This window comes from Zootoca vivipara, chromosome 5, assembly GCF_963506605.1.
Source record: "Zootoca vivipara chromosome 5, rZooViv1.1, whole genome shotgun sequence".
NCBI classification, from domain to species: domain Eukaryota; kingdom Metazoa; phylum Chordata; class Lepidosauria; order Squamata; family Lacertidae; genus Zootoca; species Zootoca vivipara.
In genome coordinates, this window is record NC_083280.1 from 85,917,700 (window position 1) to 85,938,314 (window position 20,615).

The 20,615-nt window shown below is 42.5% G+C and overlaps 1 protein-coding gene across 4 annotated transcripts in view; it reads right to left on the reverse strand.

The window, feature by feature from the left end:
* Window positions 1–1,287: 1,287 nt before the first annotated feature.
* Window positions 1,288–20,615, reverse strand: part of SEC24C (SEC24 homolog C, COPII coat complex component) — a 38,635-nt gene continuing 19,307 nt past the window's right edge. For all 4 annotated transcript variants that reach the window (XM_035137722.2, XM_035137724.2, XM_035137726.2 and 1 more), the window contains 16 exons: window positions 18,928–19,055; window positions 17,175–17,313; window positions 16,303–16,418; window positions 15,018–15,142; window positions 14,458–14,649; window positions 13,485–13,578; window positions 12,061–12,177; window positions 10,304–10,474; window positions 9,398–9,494; window positions 9,077–9,222; window positions 8,721–8,859; window positions 7,693–7,811; window positions 6,558–6,737; window positions 4,665–4,856; window positions 3,911–4,000; window positions 1,288–3,574 (listed from right to left, as the gene is read on the reverse strand). In XM_035137722.2, the coding sequence (XP_034993613.1) occupies window positions 3,434–3,574; window positions 3,911–4,000; window positions 4,665–4,856; window positions 6,558–6,737; window positions 7,693–7,811; window positions 8,721–8,859; window positions 9,077–9,222; window positions 9,398–9,494; window positions 10,304–10,474; window positions 12,061–12,177; window positions 13,485–13,578; window positions 14,458–14,649; window positions 15,018–15,142; window positions 16,303–16,418; window positions 17,175–17,313; window positions 18,928–19,055 (2,186 nt within the window). In that variant the 3' untranslated portion in view covers window positions 1,288–3,433. The remainder of the gene's footprint in view (window positions 3,575–3,910; window positions 4,001–4,664; window positions 4,857–6,557; window positions 6,738–7,692; window positions 7,812–8,720; window positions 8,860–9,076; window positions 9,223–9,397; window positions 9,495–10,303; window positions 10,475–12,060; window positions 12,178–13,484; window positions 13,579–14,457; window positions 14,650–15,017; window positions 15,143–16,302; window positions 16,419–17,174; window positions 17,314–18,927; window positions 19,056–20,615) is intronic.

Sequence of the window (20,615 nt, forward strand, 5' to 3'; positions counted from 1 at the left end):
TGTATGTGTCAAACACTCCTGAATTCCTATTTTATCTACTTTTACACGTTTTTATATTCCTGTTTTACGGGTTTGAGGGAGGAAAATTTGCACTTAAGCACCCAGATCCTCATATACTTATTGCAATTCTAACCCCACGTATCTGGGACTCTGCAAATAAGCCTCATAAATTGCTGTAAATGAGAAGTTTTAAAAATATGGTTGGCGGGCGGGGGAAGGAATTAGTGAAAATGAGGGAGAGCACATAGGCAGGCAGGAACAAGGATGATGACAACCTCCACACACACAAAGATGTCTAGCAACTTTAGTTTTCTAGCCAGAGGCAGGCAAGCAATCCAAAAAATCAGGGTCATCCCCAACCCATATTTTTTATAAGACCATACCCAGTATTTATTTCCTAAGCAGCTTTGTGAATGAGCAGGAATTTGAAGCTAGGTCTCCCCAGCTGTAGTCCTATACTCTTATATTGCAGTCTCACTGTTTTTGAGGGGATGGGTGGGAGTGAATCAATGGGAATATTTTTGCCGTAAATGAAATACTGCTTCTCAACATAAAATGTTGCAGCAGCCTGCTACCTTTTAAGCCATACCTTCCTTCCTTGCTTGCCTTCTTTGCTATGTTGCATCCTTGGGAGCGAGTTCTGTTGAATCCAGGATGTCCTTATTCTGAGCAGACCTACACAAGATCATATGTAACATCTTCTTCCTCTTACTCTCAAACACAGGATCCCTCAATGCAACTAACCTTGAGGCTGAAGCAGGCCTGCTGAGATGATGCTTGAAGAGTTATTTTTAAGGCACACCAGCAGCAGAACTAAATAGTGAAGAAAAGCAAGTAGCAAAAAAGGAAACTGGATAATGATCACAGTTGTGCAGAAAACCAGGATGAATTGCTAACTCTCCAAACAAACAAATCAGGAATGGACTCCACTGTAGAAGTATTTTTATGCTCCTGTGATTGCTTCTGGCCTTGGAATCAATGACAGCAACATCTGATATGCAATTATTATTAACAGTAGTAGCAGCAATATCAGTGATTTAAGAGAAATAAACCTCATTTCTATTTGAGCAACCACATAAGAATTATGCGATAGCACACTGACCAAAATGGGTTACGAAGAAAGTGCAAGGTCTTATGCCATGATTACAGGAAATTAACATTGAGATAATCTATATTCATGAAAATAGGAAGCTATGGGGGAGCATCTTTTCAAGCGTTTTCAGTTTATAAGGCCATGTACGCTAATATGTTTCACCGCATTCCTAACAGGAAGTGAAGGTCATAGTATTGAAAGCTGAAATGTGTTTAATCCAGAAAGCAAAACATTATAAGCACCTTACGGAATTCTTTCAAATATCGTTGCAAATAACAGTTTTATTTGCCATGACGGAACTTGATTTGAGTCACCTGCACACCAGCTCTCTCTCCCATCCCCAAAATACAGGGCTTGGAAAAAATAATCAGTATTTATTTACTAACAATGACATAAAATACATCTTCATATATTTTTATTTCTTTACAAATTAAAAGATGCATTGAAAAAAGTGAAGAAAGATTTATGATCGTATATTTTCTTTTATATTAATTCTAGAAATTAGTATTCTGGAAGTCCTGTTGTGGAGTCTTGGGGAGCAAATCTCTTCACTGGTTTAACAGATTTCTAATTTTTTTGGTTGGAGACAGTATGTATGTTTGGCAAGAGGAAGGGGGGGTAGCCACACTTGCAAATGTGTTTAAGACTGCTGAGAAACTCACTGAGGTGTGGCCAGTTAACAGTTTTTGGGATATTCCCCTTCACTGTGTGATGAAAGGGAAGACAAACTAGCTGCAGTAGAAGGAAAAATATTTACAAACACACACGCATACACACACTATAGTTCAAGGGACTAGAAACCACACTCCTGGATTATTTAATCTGTCATATACATAAGGTTTCAACTTCAATTTTCAATGGCAGATGGAATAAATGCTTTACTTATATTCAGTCTTAATCCATCATTTGTCCAAGCGATCTACCTCCCTGCTTTTCCTTTTTTCACGTTTCAGTGCTGCCGGTTCCCCAGTACATTCTGGGCACTGCAAGAATTTCTAAGTGTAGCATTAAAAACAAAAGGTTAGTGTCTTTTTAAAAATGAATGAGCCCTTTGACTCCTGGAGTCTCAAACTCATCATCTTTCTGTCTAATACAAAACAGAATACTTTCTGCTCAGCCTTGGAGAGGTCAACCATAAGCCTGCTTGATTTGTTGTAACAAGACTACAAGCAGGCATGCCACAGATATCCTACGCTGATGGACTAGTAAGAACTGCCCAGGTGTAGCCATTTAAGTGCTGCATGACCAAAATTATTCAGAGCTACTAAAGGTTTGAATTTCAGAATACATTAGTGGCATGATTTGAACCTTATGTTATGAATATGAGCAACTCCTTCTGCATGGTGCTACAGGACTTCTCAGTGCTTCTTGGATACAATTCAAACTGAGTGTCTTTCCAAGCAAACTCCTGTGTTGCGTATAAACACAACTTTTTCAAAGTGATAAGAAGGGGAAAGCACGGCCATCTCCTTTGAAAAGGATGTTCCAGACAAAAGCCTACCACGTGAATGGAAAGAGGCAACAGACCACCAAAGCAAGAGGACACTGGCAGAAAAAGAAAGAAAGAAAGATGCTGTTTTTCTCAAGGGGTGGGGGAGGCAACACCTGTTTATACCAACCCCGAATAATTTCGCTTTCCCCAAAACAGCACCTGCTCATTATCACTCACTTATTCCAAGGCATATCCACACAGCAAAGCAACTACAGTCAAGGCATGCCTACCCTGCTATTTTCCCTAACAGCTCAGGTGTTTCCTAGAAGATGCCACTGTATAACTTGCTTACAGTATATTGCGCTCTCCACTTATAAGTGAAGGTGTAAAAACCCCCAGCTTGGTTGCTTTATCAATCTCCTACTCTTTGGTTGAACAGGGCCTGCCAACTTCCACTCCCCACCCCACCCCCACCCCAATAGCTCCTTTTCATATAGAGTATCACATGCACAAACTTGACACGCACTGTGTGGTTCTGAAGAGCAATCACCTTTTCACCTGATGCTTAATCTTGTATAGTGAAACTCAAATTACATTTGTTATAACAGAACTGGGGGGCTGGGAGGCAGGAGGTACAGATACCTGCCAAGCACAAGAAGAGGGCACAGGTCCAAGGCCTGGAATCAAATAACATTCCCACACCCACCCCTATAGCTGATGTTTCGTCTGTCCATGCCTCACTTCTTCAAAGGGTTTTGGGAGATGCTGAAACTGTTTATGCACAGTGTATTAAAAATTATGGAATTGTACAGCTTTCTGTATTGTCCTTCTCGAAGGAGCTGGGCCCATTCATCAGGCGGTTAGTGAACATAGAAGTGTCAGTGCTGGAATCCAGCGTATCTCCAGCTCTAGCTCAGCAACTGGCGGATCTCCTTGTGCATGTGACAGAGGAAGTCCACATATGAAGCACCCCCATTCATGCTCTTATCTTCCACCAAAAAGTGTTTGAACAGCAAATCCAGTTTATCTTCCTGCTTGACAATCATGAGCTACAAAGCAAAAGGAAAATGTTAGTAAGATGTTAAGAGAGTGGTGCCTTTGGTGCCAAGTATTAATGGAACCTTGGACGTTCTAGCATTGGCTAGCTATGGTTTGTACAACCAAATAAGTTTCCGACACAATATAATGAAGCCCCGTTCTAAACTGCATAGGGAAAACACTAAGTTAGAACCCACTGTGGGGTTCTAGAAACTGCAAGTACTACGGTATTGTGTAATCCCCCCCCCGATTATTCAAACGTAAGTTTCATATACATTATTTGATGCACAGAGATTACAGAAGGCAACGATTAAAAAAAAACCCAATCACAAGCAAGCATCAATTACCTTCATATAGCGTGATCTTTGAGACTGGAACATATCAATGACGGACCGTACTCTCTTCGAAAAGGGATTGTCCAAAACTGGCAGCACGCACTGCAACACAGAGTTGAAACATCTCACAGAAGATCAAGAACCACTTCAAAACATTCATTCGCACATGGGCGAGCTGTGTTATTTACTAGTCACAAATATGTCACAATCAACAGAGGTACTAAGCACCTAGCTTGGATCTTCTCAAAACTAGCAAGAAGGAACATTCCCAGAGCAGCACACACACAGAAAATGATGGATGCATCACAAAAACCACCCTGACCCACGTGTAGAAGAGCTACCCAACCTTGCCGAAACTCTTTCCACAGCACTTCTCACTCTTACCCATGATTTGGGAAGTGCCACAGTTCAGTGGCAAAGCATCTGCACTACACGTAGGAGCTCCCAAATTCAACCCCTGCCATCTCAAGGCAGAGCTGGGAATGTCCCCAGTCTGAAATCATGAAGTACTACAGCTGGTCAGTGTAAACAATACTGAGCTACATGCACCAATGGTTTAAGTATGGAACTGTAAGTAACTGATCTGTTCCATCTATTGTGTTAAGGAGTCAAAACACAAATCAGAGAGTTGGGGCCGTTACACAGGGCTGGTCCCATTATTCAGAACCTTGCCAGATCTTTTGGGGGAAATCCTGCAAGCAGAAGGTTAGACAGCACCCTAAGAATGAGGAGAAATCTTCTTGTTGCCCAGCATGACCCCACTTACCATACTGCCGCTGATTTGGCTGAAAGATGCCACTCCAAAGAGGTTCTGGATCAGCCCTTGCTGAACATTTGCTCCTACCCACAAAAAGATGTTCAGCCCATTTTCTAGCAGATATATGTCACCCTTGGAGAGCCGCTCTTCAGAGTTTCTGATTGCTGGTGGTAAGGAGTCACTGTTGGGATCTATCTTGGTCTGTAGATAAAGAACTGGAGTCACTGTGCTGCGGGACATTTGCAAGTTCACAACAATACTAAACCGGATCAACAGTTTTGCAAATGCCCACTGAATCATACTGACTGGGACGGAATGTGGCAAAATCCCATCTTTCGTTTAAAAATACATGTTCAGGAGGAGGGCTGTAATTCAGCAGTACAGTACATGCTTTGCAAGCAAACGGGCACAGATTCAACCCCCAACCTCTCCAAGTTGGGCTAGAAAAGACTTCTGTCTGAAATCTTGGACAGCTGCTGTCCGTGACTGGACCAAGCTGATTTGCTTCATGTATTAGGTTTATATCCCACCCCATTACATGGGACCTTGGGGGCAAGTCACAACCATTTCAAAACTGACCACACTTCACAAAATATATCGGTTAGAATGGCAATGTAACTCAGTGCACAAAGAGCTCCCAGGTGCATAATGGCTCACTCAGAAAGCGTGGTGGAAGAGGTGAACCACACACATCTATAACAGAATGAGGAGGAAATAAAGATCTACACTGGGAACAAGGGAATCAAACCAACCTTACCCAGCGGTTGAATCAAAAGTTGTAACAGGAGGGAAAGGGGACTGATTTGAATCATGCTAAGCAGTTGCAGAGCCCAGGAGACCCAGCTTACGCCATTTCCTCCCTCGGGGTAGGAGGAGACCAGCAGTGCCTAGGGAAATCCCCAGAGTGGCTGGGGAAACCCAGCCAGATGGGCAGGGTATAAATGATAAAACTATTATTATTATTCGCCAAGAGGCAGCATGGCTGCTGAGGCAGCAGGTCCAACCTCCAGAGAATGTGCCACAGCTGTTGCTGCCACTGTGACTTTGCCAATGTGGTGGTGGCAGTGGCAGCACCAGAGGCAATGCATTCCTTGGAGCCCAGATCTTCTGCCCCTGAGGATCCTGCTGCCCATGACGGTTGCCTCATGGGTGGGAAAGAATATTCCGTAGCTGGGCTGCTGCTGCTGAGAAGTACCTTGGTGAGCCACGGATCTCCTAATCTCATGCAACAATGGCACTGCCAGAACAGCCTTCCCAGCTAACCTCAAACTTGGCCAAAATGATATGGGGAAGAGGTGCTTCCCTTTCAGACACATGCCCTAAGATGTTAGCAGCCTTTAGATTGGCAGACCTGGTTGAGAATACGACCCACTTTCCCTGTATCAAGGGGATGCAAACAGGGCTCAACAATTCTTGGTTGGTGTTGGTGCACAACCAAAAGTTGTGGTCTCCAGGATACTCACCTTCCCCTTATCAGTGGACTTGCACTGCCTTCCCTACATCCCGCTGCAGTTCCAGGTTTACAGCCAGAAAGTGTGGCAGAGGGATATTGTGTGGTATCGCACAGGAAACACGGCTCCTTGTTCAGACACTTGTGCCCAATTCCCCAAGACTACTAACAGACTGAGCTTAAGGGTAGCACTGTGCATGGAGTCTCCTGATACTCCTGCAGTACCAGGGAGAACAATAATGTACTTTTTCCTTGTATTGCACACAGCATGTCTTGACATAAACACAATTGTATGTGTCAGAGCTCCAACAGAATAAATGCTACAATTTTCTAAGTTACAAGTACTCTCAACGTAGACAAAGCAGCCTCAACCTAAACATCTCAATTCCCCCCTTATTCCATGAGTTGTATGTTTAAGCAATTACAAGTCTTCTATGTGCAGAAGTGCTTACCAGTGGCAGGAGTCTGGGGTAAAAGAAAACATTTGTATCTGCCACATCCATGGAGGTGATTAGCTGGCGGATGTAGGATCGGTCATCAGTGGTGACCTCTGCCCCAGGCTGAAGCACATCACTTTTCAAAACACAGTTCAAATACACAGGAAGCAGTTTCATGCATTCAGGAAGAATCAGCTGAAAGAGGTAAGAGACGGAATTAGAGAAAATCACTCATTAGGGAAAGGGGTGGCAGAGAGAAAGAGAACTTACGAGCATTTTAACTTTGTAAAAATTGAAGAGAATCATTGCTAACATTGGCATAAATGTAAAACAGGGATGTCCAAAGTCCTAATCTGGCCCAACAGTCGGTTTAATCCAGCCCCTGTGGCAGTTTATTTCCTGGGGTAAAATGCTCAACAACTTCAATTCTTAAAAAGCTCAACAAATATGGCTGGCACTTTGATCGCCCCTCACGGCCCTTCACTTCATCAAATCTGGCCCTCTTTGGAAAAAAGAGGACATCACTGATGTAAAAAAACAAAACCCTCAGTCTCTAACAAAGATCAGGGTAACTACTTCAGGAGATTCTTTAATTTCTACTGCTGTAGAACTGTAAAACTGCAACCTATTGTAAATATCAGAAGAGACCTGTATTTAACTTCCTTGAACAGTTTAGTACGTAGTGCATATTCTGTAGCATGTTGCTTGCTTATAGGCGCCTTTGAAGTAAACTGCCATAAAAGCAATTACTTCTACAACCACTTGCAGCTCAAAGCATACTATGGTCTGGATTGCGTATGTTGGGCGGAGCTAGTGAATGGATTTGTCCCTGTGTTGGGGCTTACATGGCCTTTTAAGTTCTTTTCACCTGCAATACTACGGTGAAGTATCTTCACCATCAGTGTGCTATAGTAAGATTAACGTTATCGCAAGACAATAACTCAGGTTCATTTCTTGGTTTCATAAAGTTCATGAAATGCAGGAAGGCTGGAACCACTACCCTATTTCACAAAGCAACTATCTGGAAGGCAGTTCTAAGGAGCGAGCAAGAAGGTTCCTTTCCATGTTAGCATCATTATTAGACGGACCACTTCCAGCTGCTCTCCCAGCCTCCCAATTCAGGATTAGTACCCCACAACCAAGAAGTTACCTGTCCGGCAGAAGAAGGGCTAGCACAGTTTTTCCGGTAGCATGCCAGTATCTGCGCACACTGATTGATCAGCGTATCTCTCACTGTCTTGACTGGATTGTTCAGAACTCCACGATATGCTTAAGGAAAAGAACAACATCTTGGTTAGAAAGTCCTATGCAAGCTGATGTAAAGAATATTTAAGTACCGGTAAGACGCCTGGAAAACCACCAAGAAGGTATCTTGTGCTGCTGTGCCCTACGAAGCTGCTTTGGACTGAGTCAGTCCATGGCACCACCTAGTTAAGTGCTGTCCACTGGCTGGAAGTGTCTCCCCAAAGCCTAAGACAGACCCTTCTGGGCATACGTATATTAAGTTCTGTACCCCAGAATCTGTTTATAGTAACTTGAATAGTAGCCAACCTGCACATTCTAAATGGAGCATTCTTAAACAGGAAAATTAACTTTATAGATATGATGACATGGGTATGGTAAACCTGTTGATGACTGTTAACGACTGCAATTAGTCCTACAGGAAAAAGCAAGGGATACTATGCAGATGATTAGCATATGTAATGAGACAGGAATCCAATATTGGTCTCTCCAGAGTTTTCATATCTGGTCTTAATAGATATATTGGATTCCTTGCTTTTTCCTGTAGGACTAACTGCAGTCGTTAACAGTCATCAACAGGTTTACCATACCCATTGAGTCAATCACCCATCTCCTACTACCCTCCTGAGAAAAACCCCACCCCACCCTCCCACTATATATAAGGGTCTGGTGACTTCTGTTTCAGGGTATCTGAAGAAGTGTGCATGCACACGAAAGCTCATACCAAGAACAAACTTACTTGGTCTCTAAGGTGCTACTGGACAATTTATATATATATATATATATTACAACTTTGTCTTTAACTACATTCACGTGGAAGGCAGCACACACCCATTTACATTAAACTATATTCACAGTACAAGAACAATGTTCCCTCCCAAAGCTTCTTGTGAATAGTTGTCTTCTCCAGGAAACTGTTACAGGTCTACCCCTTACCAAATTTGGCCAAGAAGTTGATAAGTGTGTCCGTCTCACAGTTCCTATAAAGATCAGCCAGCTGAGTGCAGCAGTTCAAGGAGAGGTTGTGAATACGCAGTCGCCTCTGTCCTGCACAGCTTGTATACAATATAGCACACTACATGAGAGAGATTACAAGCAGAACCGTTAGCATGCGAAAGAAAGAGTTCAGTACCACTATGTGGGCTTCCAACAAATCTGACACAACTGCTGTGCTTAAATGGCTGCAGTCCTAAACAGCACTGAATATTTTGGGGCTAAACAAGAATTCGAATAAGGGAGGGAAAACACATTTCGAAGGAATGGCCCATTATCGCCCATCTTGCATGCATCACCTGAAGAAGTGCTCCACTTTCTTCACTAAGCTTATCATCATGTTTGAACTCCACGGTGATTGTTTTGTCACAGTCTAGGCCGGCTAATTCCACATCTGTGGTGTTGCTCATGTAAAAAGCTCCAAAGAAATCAGTTGCGCGAATACCTGGGAGGCAAGAGGACACGTGGTAAGAAATCCTTTGGAGTCCATCATTCCAGAAAGCTACCACTGAGCAAAAGGGATCGATGCTGGCAGTATAGGGCATCCTAATTTTCACAGGTTCGAGCGCCAGACCTCTGTACACTCCTAAAATCCAGACAGCATCTTCATAAATACGTACCAGTGCTTGTGCGGACCCTCATCACAGCATCGAAGCCCACTTCTTTCTGAACATCTCTGCGCAAGTCGTTCAAGAAGCGTTCCTGATCCGTTTCCACCTAGAGTACACAAACAGACAGTAGGTTTCACACAACAAGTATAGAGGTGCCCCAGGTATATTAAAAGTGCTACTAGCCTTCAGTCCTAGGATGATCTTGCTAGACTCTCTCCAGGAACAAACCTTATACCATTAAATTAACACACAAAATATGCAAGCACACCAGCAGTTTAAGGAAACCCATTATCTGTATACAGCAATCTACATTATCTATACTGTACAACAATCCATTGGCTCCCCAGTTCATTTCCGGGCTCAATTTAAAGTGCTGGTTTTAACTTTAAAAGCCCTTAGGACCAGGTTACATGAAAAATGGTCTTCTGGCATACATATATACCTAAACTTGAAGCTTCTCTTTAGAGGTGCTGTTTTGTACCCGTTGCTGCCCTCCCCACAAAAATGAGGCAAGGTGGGTGGCTACTACAGAGAGAGAACTGGTGTTAGCAACCCAGCCATGGGAGAGGCCTTCCAGAGAAGCTCACCTGGTGCCATTGTGATGGCATTTTGGCACAACGTGAAGGCTGCTTGTTTCAAACAAACTAAAAATTCTGGTCTGTCATTCTGTAAGCTATGCTTTATTTTGTACTATTAGGGTAGAAATCAAACCCATATTCGGTGTATGGTGATTGGAGAACAGTGCATGTTCTTCATGTAACTGGAAAAGGCTTGCAGACTCCTAAAAAAACCAAACTGGTCCAATGAAAAAGTTAATCCAGCTTTTTATCTTCTCTCCTCTGAGATCAGCAGGGCAACTACTGCCTACTTAAATCATCTATATGGAACAGGCATCAAATCAAAGATAGATCATACCTGGAAAAATGTGTACTTATAAAGGGAGCCGCCTGTTTGATGAGGAACAACCCCCAAGGTAGCCACATCCAAATACTGATTTGGGAAAAGGAAGAGATCCACACAGCAGCCTTGTGTTACACACTCCTTGGCTAAATTGTTATAAAAGTTTGTCTGAGGCTGAAAGAGAGTCTACGGAGGCAAAGCAAAAAAAAAAAAAAAAGGAGCAGAGAGAGAAGAAATAAGATAAATAATTGACAATTTCTGATGCAGCAGGTTTACACTCTGCTCTCTATTCCTGATCATGTGACAAAAAAGAAGCAAAACCAACCACAGGGCACAATACGTGATGTCTTGCAGTACACCTGGGACATTAAAACGTTCTAACTTCAACGATGACAATGCTGGAAAACTCCACACAAGGCTAGCTTTGCAAGACCCTTGATGAATTTTCAACCAGTTTTTAGCAAAGTTTCTCAATGTAAAATATTTTTACAGCATGCTTTAAGCTAAAGATTTACAAAGTGATTTACAACTTAGCAAATATAATAAATCACAATTTTGAAACCTAAAAAAACCCCACCCATCCACAATAATTTAAGAGCACAAAATATCACTAAAATCAGAACCAGATAAACAAGCAACTCAAGTAACCTGCAAAAGGAAGTAAGGTCCTCTACAGAGTTTTTTGATCCAGCACCTCAGGTTTTGTAAGGCTTACACTACAGTGGTACCTCAGTTTTCAAACATAATCCATTCCGGAAGACCATTCGAGTTCTGAAACACTCGAAAACCGAAAACTGAATATGGAAGCCTCAATACGGAAGTCGTGTGGCATGTTCGACTTCCGAGGCGCATTTGAAAACTGAAGCATTTACATCCAGGTTTATGGCGTTCGAAAACCAAAACGTTTGTCAACGAAGACGTTCAAAAACCGAGATACCACTGTACTGCTATATTCTAATAACTGCAGGTTATTCTTTGTTGTATGACTAATTACTGTCGTTCCTAGGATTCTACAAGGGTAGAAAAGAGGAAAAGAGGAAAATTTAGGTGGGGAACTACTGGAAGCAGCTTTAAAAAAATTAATCCTGCCTGGCATGTCCTTTAAGAAACAAGCTACAGAAACCATTTTAGAATAAAACAAAATACTTTGCAAGTAGCTTTGTTCTGAACTAGCAAGCTCAGCTCCTCTGCTCAGAATGGGAACTAGCAGGTCTGTGTTCACATCTTCCTGTTTAAAAAAAGGAAGGCTCTCTCAACAACTCTCTTCCCAAGTGCTGTTCAAAGTACCTCAAGAGGCACAGTGAATATTCAGAGTAATAAAATGTTAAATTTGGTTCTAAGAATTCTGCTAAAATGTTTTACATATATAGGATTCTTTTTTTTTCCCCTTGTCTGACCGCTGAGGAAAAGTGACAGCACATGCTTTCATACTAACTACTGCCCTCTCTTAGGAATCACATTTAAAAACAATCATTTCATTTTTTTTGCTGCAAGTTACAGCAGGGGGGTTACAACTAATGAAGAGATCTATACAGCTTTCTGAACCAGCATGTCCCTCAAATTTTGAAAATGACCACGTTGCTGAGAATTTCAGCTGATTTCCAGGAGAGAAAATAAGGCATGGTGTGTTTGTGTGAAATGTGCATCCTGGAAACAGGAAAGTATAAAGGAAGAAAAGCAGGGAGAGGAGTTAACAAGGAAATATTTTTCCTGAAATGAACCCACTCGTGAAGAAAAGCCAAATGCAACCCAAGGAACACAAGTCCCGCTACCTTTTCTTTGTCAGTGTTTATCAGTTTCTTGTCATCTCTGTTCTTCAGCTTCCCTGGGGCCTCCGCAATAGGCAGTGATGTATGAAATATAAAGAGCTTGCCAGCACACTCTGCTGCCTGCAAGTAAGCATACAAAAGCCATTAAGTAAGACACAAATATAACTGAGAGACTCTGGGTTCAGCGACCCTGGGTCTGCCTTCAGCAACCATGTTCTCCAAACATTTGTTGTTTTAAGATACTGAGTGCTGTCTGCTATAAAAAGCAATTCGGCTCCCCTAGAAGTAGAACTAAGGCCTAAAATAGGCCTACTTTACATGGCCTGTCATCCAAGATAGTGCTCTGTGCATACAAGGAACAAGGAAACTAGAGCAAATTCTGGTAGCCGCAAGTTCATTACAGTACTTGTGCCCATTACTGAAGCCCACCATATCTGCCCAGAAGCCTGACTACTACCCCTGAAAGCAGAAAACTGAAGTTTTTCAGTTACAAAATATGAAAGGGAATAGTGGCCATATGAATGGGGGTGGGGGTGGGGCACACTTGGCAGCCCTCAACTTTAACAACCAGCTACACAATACAGTATACGGCTTGTACGTTTGTCAGATTAACTTAGTAGGTTTGCCAAAACTTCAGCATACCATTCAAACAGATTTGAAGTCCGAGACTGCAAGAAGCAGCCTTCAAAAAGGGAAAACATAGCACCAAGTTTCTGACTGCCTATCTACAGTTCCTAAAAATGCGCTCTCAGATAAATTAACTCCTTGAAAAAGAAAAGCACCCACCAAGAACCCATGGAAGCTCAAAGACAAACAGATTTATTGTGTTGTAGGTTTTTGTGGACTAGAGCTCACTGTGATGCATGAAGTGTTGGCAGATATTTGTATGTGCTTGCAAAATGGGTATGGAGGATGTAGACATTGGGACCAAAAGGCCATGAAGTGCTATGATACTTCTGTTAGTCTCAAAAGCATGGAAAAATCGTTCTTATCTTTGGAGACATACAATCCACAAAAGCTCATTGAGAAGTCACATGACTGCATTTGCTACTCCTGGTAATGAACAATTTTTAAACAGTTCACTAGAAATGTATGGTAAGTGTGCAGTGATAGATCAAACTCCTGCTTTCAACGCATTCCTAAAACCCAACTCAGTCTCCATTTTGCAATATCCTCTGTGCTCACGGAGCAGAATACCTCTTTGCTTTTTCCCATTTTACCAGTTAGACTATCCTATAAGTTGCAATGCAAGCTGTAGTTAAAAAGCCACTTTTAATTGTAAATTAGTTACATTTCCATAAATGCTTCATACATATATGACCTCCTCTCAACACTTCAGCAGCTTTACGAAGTGCTGGGAAAGAGGTTCAAATACTACAACACAAAACAAAGAGATGTTAGAAGTCAGTTTAGAATGTTGAACAAACCTTCAGAGCCTCCATGCCAGCCTGAATTACTGGGGCAAACACAGTTTCTGTTTCTCTCGTATCAGCAAACATTTCTGGTATCTGATCCAGCAAGCTGCAAATCAAGGAAGTGCAAGTCAAGGGACATGTAAAATTCACTAGGTGAATTCCAGTCAGTGGAAACTGATACTTTGCAGATTAAAGATATGACATGTTTGTTTTGTCTATTTAAACAGCTTCTGGGAGAAGGTGCTTGCTTCCTTTCCCTGCATATGGACCAGCAGGTCTTGGGTCATGTACTCACCTTTTCAAATTGCCTGACCTTTTTTTCAGGGGAGGCTCCTTTTACGGGCAAAGTGGGACAAAGCCCTGGCAAGATTCTGAACCCCCTCCCCAAAGCCAAGGCCCAGTCACACAACAAAACACCAAGGCTGAGAGGAGAGGGAATTCCAGAGAACAAGTGTGACAGCAGGGACCCATTCCGAACCAAGATGCCAAGCACTTGTACAATTGTACTGCCTGGACAGCCCAGAACTTCCAAACACATAACTCAGGCATGTGCCCTGGAGAGGTCACTTTTGGTGAAGCAAACACAGCAAACTGCTTAGAAGATGTTCACTATTTATTTGCAAGACAGAGGAGGACCACCTGACAGGGAGTCACAGCCAAGGCTCTGCCACTGTGACCTCCTAGACTCCACCAGGAGTCTCCACCTAGGTGCCACCAGCATCCACTGTACTTTTTCTATACCTATAAAGTAAGGCAGTGCAAGCTGTCACAACAGAGGGTAAACCAGCCCACCACAAGAGACCGTCCCTTTCTCTACCCCATCCTCAAAAACCACAATTATTTTTATGGGTTTCGGTACTGAATACATCGTTTTCTTTAAACTTATGTATGGGCAAAAGAACCTTAGAAATATGTGTTCCACGATAGCTACTGTATGTAACAGGACATACAAACCATTTATTGATCTATACCAGCTCCTACTTACCTAGTGAAAACTGTGCGGGATTCATTAACATTCACCAAGAAACCATCGAGCAGAGGGACAAACATATCTGCTACATCTGACACAACCATCATTTGCGGCTGCCCCAGGGAGCTCTTCACATTATAGAAGTGCAGAACTTTGTTGTAGGTGACAAAGCCCACACGGATGGCCGATTCTTCCATGTTTCCTTCTCTTTTTTTTCCAAAAAGCAAAAAGGGGGGAGAATAAAATAAGAACACCATGAAAACACACATGCAAAGCAAAGCAGCGTAAGCTCAAATAATAGTGGCACCATATGATTCTGCTCCAGATTCTACAAGCAGCATGCAATTGAAAATTCCTAGCAGATAAAGAAAATAAACAAATAAATAAAACAAGCCATACAATTGTCAAATGCTCCCCACATTGTATTTTATTGAGAAACAAATCACTAAACATTTTCTAAATAAATAAATGGGCAACGCAGTTATGGTTCCACACAATGAGAATGTCTTGGGAAGCTTGCATCCCACATTCATCCTACTCATTCGTTTATAATGGAATCTCATCTGCATGGTTACCTGGGCAGGTAGTCCAGGAGCGTCTTCAACTCTTCACAGATCAGCCTTACCAAGCCACTTCTTATTGCATTGTATGATACATCAATCATGAAAATATAAGCAGGGGGGTTGGGATACTTGTTATTCTGACAAGAGAAGAACAAAACACCATCACTAAGCATTCATTATTAACGTGTATTTCGCACACTGAAAGCAAAAACTGTATACAGTTCTATCTGCAACTAGTTCTACAATGCAGAGGATGTCCATTTTCCACTGTTGCCTTGATAACTATGCTTCTTATGCCAGTGAAATGAAAAAATCACATCATGATCCTTAGCATCACCATATTAGAACAAAGGGATAATTATAAAGAATCTGGTAGGAACCTGCGTGAGAATTCCCAAACTTATATTACATATTCAGAGAGCAAGTTGCTCTCCCAGTGGTTTTTCTATAGATTTAAACCCTCTTCCCTTGAGAACTCAAAGGAAGAGAATCACCAATGCACCAGGGAAAGAAAAACAGGTGAGCATTCCTCAGTTCATGCCCTGGACAGGATTTCCTAAGCTTATTAAATGCATGCAAAGAGTTTCAGAGCCTAGAGTCCAACTCTTAGGTAAGCAGACAGCTGCTTTGTGTACTTTGCCTTCTAGTTTGAAAAATCTGACAGTGGTAACCTGGTGCAGTGCTGGTTTGTATTATGGTATTTGGGTCATGTCATGGGTTGTTGCGACTACTCCTGAGTAACGACCTTCCACATGCTTGTCTTTTAACAGTCTTTATTGGTGCACTCTATTTACAGTGTAACGAGCTGTTGGATACATGTCTGCTCATTCCGATCCAGAATCCGGCACTGCCCCTTTTCGCGACTTGGACCAACATAAAAGCCACGGGACAGTGAATCTCCTCCCCTTTCTCCTCCTCCTTAATTCCGGTGCCGGGGGAAAGGGTCTACGGTCTGTTTTTCCCCTGTTCCCCCCTTTCCGTCTCTCTCTCTTCCCTTCTGTGGAGCAGGGGCTCTCCCATGCTGCCAGAGACCTGGCACTCTCCGTTTCCTGACTAGTCCCTTCAGACCCCGTGCTTTCATGGCTGCTTGGGGATGAACTGCTCCTGATGAGAGGGGGAGGTTCTCTATAATCTCTCCCCCTTACATCCCATCATCAAGAAAATACTTTTTTCTCCCTTGGCAGAATTAAGGACTTCAAGAACAAACCCATAAAAGTCCATTGTTCCTGCTTACCTTGAGCAATGGGGCAAAAGTGACGTTTACTTAACACAACACTGTGCTTACAAGTCATCATACCTTGCAGTAGTCAACAGTTGCCAAGAACTCGTAGGACCCCAATGATAACTCAGGTCTGTCATAGTAGTCCACTCGCCTGCCCGTGTGATCCAAGTGCTGGAAGTACTGAGATGGCACTAAGGAAAGGGGAAGGGGAGAAGAAAAGAGAAAGAGAAGAAAGCTCAAATACATGTACTTTCCTAGATGGGTAAAAGATGTTTACCATGGTAAGGAAGGGCACTTCAGGTACCAAACCAGGAAGATTTTGACGGATACGGGAAAACACCACCAGTAAGGAAAAAAACTGCAACTATCAAAGGCCTCCCAGGTCCAGTTTATTGTGATTTGGCCAGCTATGGACCCATTTCATGCATGACACTTATTTTTGTCAATTACCCTGACTGCTTTAAATCATGGAGCAGTTCCATGTTAATGAATATTGCAGTCAGCCAATTATGCAGGGATTCTCATGAAGCTGAAGCTGGCATTCACTGATTCTTACACTTTTTATGTGTATACTCACAAACCAAGTCTTAGTATAGGCACAGCATGGAAAGAACAGTCTGCTACAACCAGTGTTACCTAATCAGATCTGCAGGTATACTAAAACTGAAGAATGGCTGTACATATACACAGGTTTTATGCACAGACTTGCTCCTAAGTTTAGGAATATTTAAAGCAATAAAAATTGCTCAAGAATCTAGTGGCATGCCTCTTCAGCTAGAGCATTTTAATTGGTATGCTCAGAATTTTACCATTACCATTAAAATACTAGCAATGTACTCTGGGATTTGTTATACCATTAGATAATCATCTTTGCACTTTTTTGCAGCCAAAATAGAACCATCTCCCTCCCCACCCTCTATAACTGCTTCTTTATCGAAAACTCTTACCCTCTGTAACACAATTACAGAAGCAGCATTGAAATCTTCTTCCACCTTCAATGAATTGCATAAAAGGGCACATGTAGGCTTTACACCTATTGCATCGGATAGGGCCTGATTCTCCATGGTCTACCAAATAAGGAGGAGCCTGAAAAAAAGGGGAAAAGGACATTGGTGCTATTTAAAGTAGCTTCCCTTTCCCTCAACAGGTGATATCTGGGAGCATGCCTTCTGCCACTTTGCTCTAGCATTCATGTCAGCAAAGCAACTTGTCTTTTCCTACATCTGTCTTGTAATATAAGATCAGCTGTGTAAGACTATACCAAGCAGCAAATCCCTTCTCTTTTCTTATCATGCTCTCCATCCCAAGAAAAGAAAACCCATTCTTCAGTATAACTTTTAGCATAGCTAAATGCTTACAAGTTCCTTATGCTTGAACCAACTTATGTTTGATTAGGAGAATCTTACTCTTAAGAGGCAAGAAATATGGACCCAGTTTTATTCATATTAGAGAACCAGAATCCATACTTGTGTTTATAAAAAATATGTAGTGTGCTGCCATTGCAGAGGCTATAAATGAAGTCCTTAAGGCAGCAAGTACCCCTTTTCAAGGCCTCCAAAAGCCTCCTTGCACTAAGGAGCAAACATCTCTAAAGGACAGGTGCAACATTTCAACCATTCTGAAAGTTGGGTTTTGCTAGTCTCACATTAACACCCATTCTCCTGGATACTTCTGAACATTAACTGATTCAGTGTCTTATTTCCCCTAACAGGTGGAGGACACAGCTGCCAGACAAGTCCCTGGACACTGGAAGCAACACCTGCCAATTTTTTAAAAAAAGTATTGCATAGCTTGGCTCTGCATGAAGCTATCAAAAGGCTTTCTGGTGACCACTGCAAAACTTTCCCCCTCCCTCAATAAGCATCAGCTTCTAAAAACCAGTTTATCAGCCTGAGATAGGAGACTACTGAATTAGATTAATAGCTCTTTTTGAAAGCGAAACATCTGTCCAACTTTCATTTCTCTACGGATAGTTTTTTTTGGCTTAAAAGGTTTGAATGGCTGAAACAGGTTGTAGAAAAAAAAGGGTTTCATTGTGCTGTCATGCTCTAATATGACCTAAGGCAGGAATATGCAGCGAAGTCTTGTTCAGTTTTTCATTCACTCCTATGGGAGAAAGTAAAGCACTAGATTTTGGTAACAAAATCTGCAGCATTTCCCTATGACTTGGAGACAGTGAGCAGTAAATATGGTGTCAGGTGTGGGGACACGGCTTCAAAGACTCCACCAGGAGCCTTAAAATGCATTCCCTGTTGTTCCTTGAAAAGCAGGACTTACGTTCTGTGCCTGCTGGGATTGGTTTTACTTGGAACTCTTTACTTAGGAGTGGAGCCAATACCTGCCAAAAAGGGTACATGAGACCAGTGCCAAGGCTCAGTGGCTTCAAGCTTGGATGCTAAGGATCTGGCCCACTGGGCTGAAAAACTTCCCCACCCCGATCTAGATGTTAAAGAGGATGGGCAACACATTGGAACCCTGTGGAACATGGCACAAATGTTTGAATTAAAGATTGCTAGTGCTTACGCAATAAACACAAGCACAGAAAACTGCACAGCAAATAATTCTGAACATCTACTTGAGCACTTTCATTTGGATAGATTCATTAACTAGCAGTGTTAAAAGTATGAGTGGTGACAAAACAAACAGGTGCTACTGACAAATTTGCTACTTCAGCTGAAGGTTCAGGGATATCAGTCTCACCTCTTCTGCAGGAAGTACAGCCAGCGGCTTTATGACTGCAGCAAGAGGAACTTGCGACTGCTTGGCCATATCTGAGGTGCATGGGATATTATAGGATGTACATCTTATGTAGCGGGGACTGGCATTACCTGAAAAACAGAGAAGAAAATAAAAACTCTATCCGTACATCAACACCAAACAGATCACTTTATTTCAATGATTTATATCCCAGCTCTTCAGTATTCACACTCAAGGGGGACTAACAGTCAAGTATTGCTAGTCACCGTTCACCTAACCTTGGAACACAGGGGAACCTGGAGAAGGACCTCTGAAGAATATACTGGCATGCAGGCAATTTCAAGTGGAAGAAGGGACTCCTGTGTGTGTGTGTGTGTGCCTGTTGTGCATGGACATTAGATTTCACAGCCTTATTCCAGGACTCCTGCTTCTGAAGCAGCCTTTCCTAATCTGTGCCTTCTAGTCCCTAACCACTGGCCATACTACATTGGGCTGATGGGAGTTGTAGTTCAAAACATCTCAAAGACACCAGGTTGGGGAAGGCTACTGGAAGATTTGCAGAAAAATAAGAGCTGTCCAAAACATAACCCAAGTTAGCCAGTGACCAAGGAATGGAACCAATGGAGCCCTAGCATGAACAGTAGGTGCTTCCACTCACTCATACATGCAAGCTAGGATATCCATGATTTCCAACCCCTCTGTTTGCAGGCCCACACTGCTCCCAAGGAACCTGAGAGGTTAGGATCAACTTGTGGGAGGAGACCATGGTGGGCAGATAGAAAAGCCCCATTTCTTGAGCTGGGTTCCATTTGCAGTTTGTGAGATCCAAGCCTCAAAGATATCCCAATTAAGGCTATAACTTTTGAGCTGATGACGACAGGTGAGTTATATGCATACCAACATCAAAAACTGCAGGTGTTCTGAAGTTGTATGGAGATACGAACAGCTGTTTGCGGGCATGTGAGTTGAAAAGATTTTGCGGGCTCCCAGTAAGGATGGAGTTAAGAGGGAAAAGCCCTGGGGAACAGGGAAACAAAAATCCCAAATCTCAAACCACACAGGAACAGCCTTTCCGTACCTGGTACCCTCCAGATGTTAGGGGACTCCCAAAGTGCTTAAACCCCAGCCAGAATGGCTAATGGTCAACATAATGGGAGCTGCAGTATGAAGAACTGTCTAAACAGTGCCACATTGGTAAAGTCTGGTCTTCACAATTCTTTATTATGCAACCAACTCCACTGATTAGCCAAATAAGAAAAAGGAGGAATCAGATAGGAAATAGGTAAGTAAGTAAGTTAGTTGAAGTAGATTCCCCCCTCCTCTTAGAGCAGCATCTAGGGTGTACAGTACTGAGCAATATACTGTACTTTGAGATGGTGTTTCAAGCACCTGCCCCTCAAGTTTCCCATTCACTTCATGATTTTTTTCTGTAGAGCAAAGCAGGATATGAGCCCAGCTGGTAAGAACAAGTTTGGAGCAGCAAATAACCCAGAGATGCATTTTAAATAAAAGGAAACATTCTACTCATGTAAAAACATGCTGATTCCCGGACCGTCTGCGGGTTGGATTTAGAAGGTGATTGGGCCGGATCCGGCCCCCAGGCCTTGCTTTGCCTACCCATGGGCTTCACCATCTTAAAACCCAGAGATGTGTAAAGGTAAATGCTATCAGTGCATCTGTTTGGGAGCTTA